Here is an 8,379-nt window from a genome sequence, read left to right as displayed (position 1 = left end):
AGTCATGAGAAGTACAACTGCCTGATTAGTTGTTTATTTTATATAGTCTGAACTCTGTATGGAGCACTTCGGGACAGAGTTTCCAAAGCTATAATTTTCTCTGCAGTGGCTTGAGAAACACCTACAACTAAATGTGTGATCTAGAAATCAGAATCTATCTCTCTGGGAAACCTCAAGGTCTCTGCCACAGACAGAGGTAGTTTGGGGAAGGTGTATGGGAAAGCAAAGCTGGGTTTTGTATGGAAGTGTTAACAACTGCAATGGGAATCTAAAAGATCTGTATCTAGATGGAAAAAAGAATCACACAAAAGCAGGATCTGCTCTCCCTTTACTGAGGATGTCCTGTACAAAAATACTACAATGATTAATAAGAGACAGTAACAATTTTTGGGCGTAGATAGATATGGAATACAATAACATTATAGATCACCCCAGGACAGTCTGTGGTGAAGAAAAATTGTTCAAGGACTTTTTGTTTAGTCCTTTCCTACCTGCCATTGCTTGGTAGGACTTTTCTCCCTTTCCTAAGCATCCCTTAAATTTCACATAAGGAGTGCATGCTCTGTCAGTTAAGTTTCATTTTCAGAGAACAAACAGATCACTGTACCCCTGGATGATAGCTCCTCTCCACAAAAAAGCCAGGATGCACTTTTGGTTGCAAGGATCAACAGAAATTTATTTCAGCTTAATGAAAACCTAGTGCAAGAGACTCATTTTGCCACATAGACGGTATCTTATAAAATAAAGATCTAGCATAACAATTGTGGGAACACCATACAAATAAAAATCCATGAAATGGTGACTGGAACAGGAGTTTTTCATCTATGCTGCTGTAAAAAAGGTGTGAAATGTAAACCAAGATAATGCAAGGGTACACCAACCTTTATTCATATTTTTAACTATAAAGATGATTTGGGAAGATTTATTAACTAGGCCAGTTAGACCACTATTTGAATGGATTCTCTGATTATCCATATTCACTGACTATCCAATCTCTTGTTTTTTAAGAAGGAGCAATGTTTTCTGTAAAACCATGTGCATTCAGGATGGGATTTCTGTGCCTGGAATACAACTTTGATGTTTCTGAGAGGTGTTTATTGCAGATACAGTGACCGTTTGCTTTACAAGCCTTTCTGATACACTAAAGTTTATTGTATAGTCAATTATGTTTTGTCAAGTCTGAGCAGCAAAAGCTAAATATTTTTTATTCTTTCATACTGTAAGTGTAATATAAAAATAAAGTACCAGCATAATTTAGTTTACAACAGAAAAAAAAGCAGCCATACTATACTTGACCTAAAGTCTGCACCTACATACAGAAGTGTCCATTTAACTAAGCTTAAAAAACCCCAAAACCCCTTGATTCATTACGCATGACAGTCTCTGGTTTTCTTTCCTTTCACTGTGGAATGAAAGTATAACCCCCTTTTGGAAATGTACTTTAGCTGGTTATATCATGAGTCCTGGTTTTTGAATCATCCATTCTACACAGTCATGTTACCACACAGAATTACCAGACACAAGAGTCCAGTATTTTAGCAGAGACACAACAGTGATGAATTTCATGTTTTAAGAATACAACACATCCAGTCTGCCCAAGCAAAGTCCTCGTGGGTTGCAAGGAACATCAAAGCACAGTGCTTGGTGCTTTAGACTGTATGATGAATCTAAGCAGAACAAAAAATGTTTCTCAGTAACAGGTTACTGAAAAAAAACTCCAACCCATCCACCAAATGCTAATATGTATAAGGCTTCATGGTTGCTCCTGAGATAAGTTTTAATTGTGAAATACCAATTTGAAATGTTAAGACACTTTCTGCAAAAGAACAGGTTTCTTGTAAAAGCATGTTGGATCCTTCCAAGTCACACCCAGGGTTTCCATCCAGGAAAGAGTCGGCTCAGATTTTTAGGGTCCATGGCCTGTTGTATGAGGAGGTTCACCTGCCCTCCCACACTGAGCACAGTTCCCTCCTCAACACCTTTCAGCTTCTCCTGAAGTCTCATCAGAACACGCTCAGCCACCTTGTTAAAACTCTGGTCGTCACTGCTGGCAGAATAAAAAAAGAAAAACAGGTGCTGTAGGTGTGGATCCTGAACAACATCAGCAACAGCCAGGGAGAAAACCATAAAGCAAGGCAACAATGCAGAAAGAGGAAGGTAAGAAAAAAATCCTGCACCTGGCTTTTCTTTTAGGTTCTTGTGGATCAGTACCAAGTGTAGAGCTCATGTCAGCCTCATCCTCTGGCCTCTGCTGCAAGTACAAAGCTTTCAAGGGGTTCATAGTCCAGTCGAAAAGCGGATCATAGAGCAGCACCTACACAGTAAATAAACCTCTTTTTAATTTAAATTGTTAATTACAGCTAGTTCAGTGCCCTAGCACTGTTGGTAATGCTCACACTAACTACAGTATTAGGAGGTTGAGTGTTTTGGTTTGGTTTTTGTTTTTCTTTTAACCAAAAGAATTGGCCTAAATTGCTTAGTAAGTGATCAAACAACAAAACTGCCTCTGATCACTTACAGGTATTTGTGTTGTTCTTGCTTCACAAAGTTTTGCCATCAGTTCCACCTCAGCAGTGAACAAGTAATTTTTTAATACACTACTAGGCACTAAATAGAATCATTAGCTTTTAATGCACAATATAACCTGCTTTCAAAAATCAGTTTCATTTTCTTCTTTGTGACTTATGCAAAGAGGATTTAATTCAATCAGTATTATTCCTGCTGGAAATGTTGCACTAGGGCTAGAAGCACGTAGGTATTGAAGAGGGAAAACTGCCTGAAGGAAACAGTTCCCACAGAAAATGCAGACTGGTTATAACCTTACCAAAGATTACATGAATTAACAAATCTGACCAATGCCACTATGTTCTAATTCAGTACAAAACACCCTAAATGAGTATTTGGTGCAGTGATCCATATGAAGACAAAGCCAAGAAACTGAAGACATTCTGGCAGATTACTGTCCAAAAGAATGAAAAAATGCTTACCTCTACAATAGTCAACAAAGCTTCTTGAGAATTTCTCATAACAGCCATTGTTTTCTCACAGCATCTAGAAAATATTTTACAGTATTTTAGGTTCTTTTTGGTAAAATGAAATAGTATTTTTGTAATTTAAATAATGGATATTTGTACTCCACTTAATTTCTAACATAGGAGTTACTTCTCTGATAATTTCACTTGGAAAAAAAAAAGAGAGAAATTTAGACATGTAAGACCAAGAGGAGACTGTGCAGTTTGCTGATTATTATTTCTCTGTGGAATTATTATTATTATGGATTAGTATTTCTCTGCTTCACTGTCTGAAATATTTCTATATGTGGAATTAACCACTGAGTTAACACTGCCTGTTAGGGTGTGCCACGATGGCAGAATTGCTTGGCTGGATGAAAACAAGTGCTGGGGGTGCTCTGGAATGCACTGGAGAATCGTGGTAGGGTTGTTTTCCATGAAATGAGCAGAGCCAATAGCCAGACTACAAGCAATTGCCAAAACCTCTCCAATGACCTTTGATACAGAAGTTGTTACCTACATTCACTCTGAAGCAAACTAAGCTCCTGGAAGGAATGCCAAACTATCCTATGGGACAGGTACTCCTGTGAAAGAGGGATTAGGCCTCCTGTCTACCTCAGGATGAGAACACACACACCAAAGTGAACTGAACACGTTCACAGCCAATGACTTGTTTACCACTTACACCTGTCCTGTTAAGTACCAGTCAGGCTGGCTGAGGTAGAAACAGCATCTGCACCAGTGCCTTTTATATTCTTACTTACTTCAGCTGGAGCCAAACAATTCATGGTTTTCTGTATCATGGTTTCAGAAGTAATACAAAACTGTGAATTTGACAGCACCATTTTTAGACTGGAAGTGGCAGTGGCTGCTCCTTCACAGGACAAAGGAGTACTAGGAACTACTTATTAACCTTAATTGCTGCCTTAGAAAGACAACACCTACCCTGTGTGCTTTTTTAAAGACATGAAATTTGGGGGTTGCAAGTACTACGTTCATGAACATTATCAAAGCCTGAATTGAGAGAAATGTCCTGCTATGTAGGAATCCCTTGGGTCATTCACAGAAGATAGGATGGAGGCTGACAGAAACTCAACATGTTTGGGATTCTTCTGTTTTGCAGTCCAGATCTATTATGGGATTTATATTTTGCACTTGCAAAGTAATATAAAACATATGATCCAAAAGGGGAAAATGATTCCAAATTACTTACATAAAACTAAACAGAAATTAGAGTCAAAACAAATTGGTTCAAAGACATTTAACAACTCCAAATATATAGCATAGCTCTGAAAGAAATGCATAGTTCTGAAGGAAAAAAAAAATCATTCTGAATCAACAGCTAGCTGTGGAGCCTTTGGAAACACTGAGCCCTCCCTGAATTCCACAAGAGGGTGACAGTAACCCATTAGCTAGGGCACAGTATGAAACACTGAGCCACAATAATGAACTTGCAGCTGGTTATATAAATACAAGCATAAGAGTTAAAGGTCAGCATTTAGGTTTGGGTGTTACCAGCAGAAATCTGAGTCTCCTCTCAAGCATCAGAACTATTTAACAGGTAACAATCACAATGCTGGAAGTACCCTGCTGCCTCCTTATCCCTGTGCCATACAGGAGCACTCACCTTCTGAAGACTCCCTCCACGCCAGTGATACCCATTCCATCCACAATGTCCCTGGTTAATCTAAATGGAACAGTCTCTGGTGTGGGAAGGATTTTGCCTTGCTCAAAAGCAACCCCTAAATGAAAGGATAATAAAAGTTAAAAAAAAAAAAAAAAAGTTAAAGAAAAATTAAGGTTCTTTTGCTGTCCCACTTACCCAGATCTATATGCACTAGTTCTGCTGTTTGTTCATCTATCAAGATATTCTGAACATGTCTGTCTCCAAGTCCAAGAATGTAGCCAACTGAAACAGAAATATAAGTGCTGAAACCATGTCACAAAAACCACAGAAAACTTAACATTATTGGTGTTATAATAACAGGTGAAAACAAATTAAAAGTGAGACTATTTCTTCCCCCATATAAAGATATTACCAAGGAAAGAACAAATGCCATTCCACAAATCCAAAAAGAAAAGGTTGACTGAATGAAATTGCAAACAGGTTATTCCCATACAGATGTGCACTGTTTTATCTACTCACAGATTTCTTACCCATTTCTATTTGTAGATTAGAGTTTATCAAATATTGCAGCTTTCAAAAAAATTAAAAATTAAAAGCAAGTGCATAATAAAATCAGGTTTTGTTGTTATTACTATCATTAGCAAAACCCCCCCAATGAACCAAACAACTTTTGTCTAAGTCAATTTTAAAAAACTCCAGTGATCCAAATTACAAGATCTTTCATGTAAGCCTATTTCAGTGCTTTACTGTCCTTAAATGTAGAAGAACTCCAAACTACATTTCCCTTGCCCCAATTTACACCTGTTACTGCTTTCATTAGCTGATGGACATGGACAGCAGTAGTATTTCCTACAAAAATCTTTCATGTGAATTCTACTAAACTTCAGATTTACTTCATTTTTTTTCAGTAAAAAGGGAGTGCACAACCACGTTAGCATCTAAAATGGGATCTACTACAATGTGTACAATCTGCTACCAAATGTACAGAACTGAGTCAGCCAAAAAAAAATCCACAGTACTTACACTTAAGAACTTCTTTTTCTTTATTATGACAGGAAAATCAAAGCAAAAATCCCAGAGCTTAAATAACCATTTCAGCTATGGATAATAATGCCAGTACAAAGACAGTAAAAGATTGAGCTTTTCAACTCAGCTAAAACATCTGAGGCTACACATTGAATGGATAAATGTTAAAACAATGAAAATAAAAGTCAGGTAGGAAAAAAACCTACCAGAACCTAAGAATACAAACTGCTTATAAAACAAAGAAACACAGAATTTCATTCTTCCTTCTGCAGCAAAAATGGGGGTGGGGAGGAAGAAATCAGAAATCTTAGTTACAAAAATAATGCTGATATTCTTGCTGGTCTTTTTTGCCCCCTAATAAGCTTTTTCTGACATGTGACAAAAGCAGGACATGGTAGAAACTGAAATGGTATAAACTCCTTGGCTGTGTAACCTAAAAAGCCACTGTAAATAATCCAATACCTATAGAAGATGTAGCCACACTGCGAGTGTATGCCAATCGTTTTTCAAACCACACTGCTGGATCCAGGAATTTCTCCATGCAGAAATACCGGAACACAGGTTGAAAATTCTCACAGACTTCCATGAACATTCTGTATTTCTCTTCAGCATGTTTCTTTTGGGCATCCTTTAAACGCATAAGAAATGTTTTACCCAGGGCTAACTGCTTCAGAAGGCAATTACCTCTTCCTTCCTTTCTACCCACCTCCCCTCCATCAAATGCTGCTCTCACTTCTTTTCTCCTTCTGAGCTAAGAATTATTGTCTTTTTTTCCAGCAATTATTAATGTACCTATCTATCTGTTTTACTAAACAATTCCATTTTCATACACAACTCAGAGGCTAAAAAACATGGGAAAAACCACACTCCTATTTCCTTGATGCAGCAGGTGCCCGTATTTTATAGGCATGTACAGGTAAATGGATCTTGTTGAGCATTGTTTCCTTCCTTTGCACTCTGTTCTGGTACCTCTGCTTATCTGATGGCCTCATGACACTGTGAGAAAGTCATTCTCACTCATTCCCATGCCAAAGCAGCTCAAAGGCAAAATTAAATACACTTTTATCCCTGTTACTACTATAGCAATTTGAAAGGAAACAGTTTCTTGCACAATCATGGGTATATAAAGTAACAAGTAAACTTGTCTGCAATTTTGTAAACTTCTGGTGAGGTGATCCGTGGAAGGGAACTGAAACTCTGTGTTCTGAATCTATTTATTCCATGCCACTGGTCATATTCATTATTAGAAATACTAAAAGTATAGTACCTAGTTCTCTGTAAATTCCACCCCCCGCCCCCAGCAAATATTATGAGCCAGCTATTTTTTTGGTATTTTTTCAACTTATTTGGACTCACCTGCATTATTTTATGACACTGATAACCAGAGTAATCCTTTGGCCTGTACCTCTTGTGAGCTCCTTCTTCGGCATTCACAAGGAACTCCCCAATGGGAGTTGTTCCTGAGCACCACTCCAGGACTCCACTTCTCTGGGAAAGGGGAACCACCTGGAAAAGCAACACCACAGAGGTGAGGTTATACATGGGGAGGGTTATACACACTAAACTATGAATACTCACCCTGCAGAGCATGGATGCACATTTCTGTTTGTTTAAAAAGACAAAGAAGGCCAAACCATGCAGCTGGCCACAAAATATCTTCTAAATACACATGTATACATATATAAAAATCCACTCAAATTTTCTCTACCAAATAATTGCAATTTTTTCCTAGCCCAGAGAATCCTCCACTAGACATGTCAGCGCAACTTAATGATTAGCTACTGCCTGTTTCCTTCAATTTTCTTTTCTTATGGAAGTCTCTATCTCATAATGCAACACCCATTCTCTTTTTCCCTGCTGTTGTTCAATTTTACACACATAAAAACCTGAGTCTTAAATGAAAATTATTCAAAAAGTATGACTTTAACTCCATCTGAGAATTCTTAAAACCAGGCTAGCAATTCAGATAAGCACCTTTAGAGATTCCAGAGTGCACATTTCTCATTTGTCAAAGACAAGGGCTTATACATCGAGAGCACTTATTCAGAGGTCACCTTCACAGCTATTATTATAATCCCAAGTACATAAAAAGGAAGGAGGAAGGAAAAGTTCAAGTACATTTTCTGCATTCGCACTAAGAATTTATTGCTGTACTCCCAATTAAAAAAAAATCAGTTCAAATTCTGCATGAAAGACCCTAGATGGGACATCTGAATTCAATTGTAAGGAGTATTGCAAGACTAAAATTAATTATTAATTAAGGCAAATTAATGAGAATTCATGAACAAACTTGTATGCTCAAGTTTAATGACTAGCAACTTACAATTTAATGACAGTGCATTACCTAATTTCTTTTCAATTACAAGTTCATATAAAGAAAGCTTTGCAGAGTATATATTGGTCCCAAAGAAATTTACTTCAATGATTTGAAAAAAATTAAATTGTAATAAATATATTGTTTATTCTATAACTTAAGGAGCAGTGACTGTTACCACATAAATGAAAATCCTTTTATATTCTTTTGGGTTAAAAAGGAGGAGAATGGAGAAATAGGCTTTATTTCTCTGTGGCTGCAGCTGTTCAGGGTTACCTTGTATCTTCGGATATTTAATTTCCTCTTTCGTGTTTCAGTGTTTTGCTGGAGCAATGTATTGCACATCTGGAAAACTTGTTGCATGACTGCATCTTGTCTCAGGTCATCACGCCCCTTCAGCA

General features: G+C 37.4%; 1 protein-coding gene across 3 annotated transcripts in view; it reads right to left on the bottom strand.

Moving 5' to 3' along the window:
* Positions 1–671: 671 nt before the first annotated feature.
* The window catches only part of ATM (ATM serine/threonine kinase), a 58,426-nt gene continuing 50,718 nt past the window's right edge, over positions 672–8,379 (bottom strand). For 2 of the 3 annotated variants that reach the window (XM_082279385.1, XM_082279387.1), the window contains 8 exons: positions 8,255–8,371; positions 7,021–7,170; positions 6,127–6,292; positions 4,834–4,920; positions 4,639–4,753; positions 2,988–3,051; positions 2,178–2,314; positions 672–2,047 (listed from right to left, as the gene is read on the bottom strand). In XM_082279385.1, coding sequence (XP_082135511.1) covers positions 1,864–2,047; positions 2,178–2,314; positions 2,988–3,051; positions 4,639–4,753; positions 4,834–4,920; positions 6,127–6,292; positions 7,021–7,170; positions 8,255–8,371 — 1,020 coding nt within the window. In that variant the 3' untranslated portion in view covers positions 672–1,863. The remainder of the gene's footprint in view (positions 2,048–2,177; positions 2,315–2,987; positions 3,052–4,638; positions 4,754–4,833; positions 4,921–6,126; positions 6,293–7,020; positions 7,171–8,254; positions 8,372–8,379) is intronic. The other variant, XM_082279386.1, reaches the window with a different exon arrangement.

The sequence above is a fragment of the Coloeus monedula genome (assembly GCF_965178545.1).
Source record: "Coloeus monedula genome assembly, chromosome: 3".
In the NCBI taxonomy this organism is placed as follows: domain Eukaryota; kingdom Metazoa; phylum Chordata; class Aves; order Passeriformes; family Corvidae; genus Coloeus; species Coloeus monedula.
Note: the sequence above shows the minus strand (reverse complement) of the source record. Positions and strands in the feature narration are given on the sequence as shown.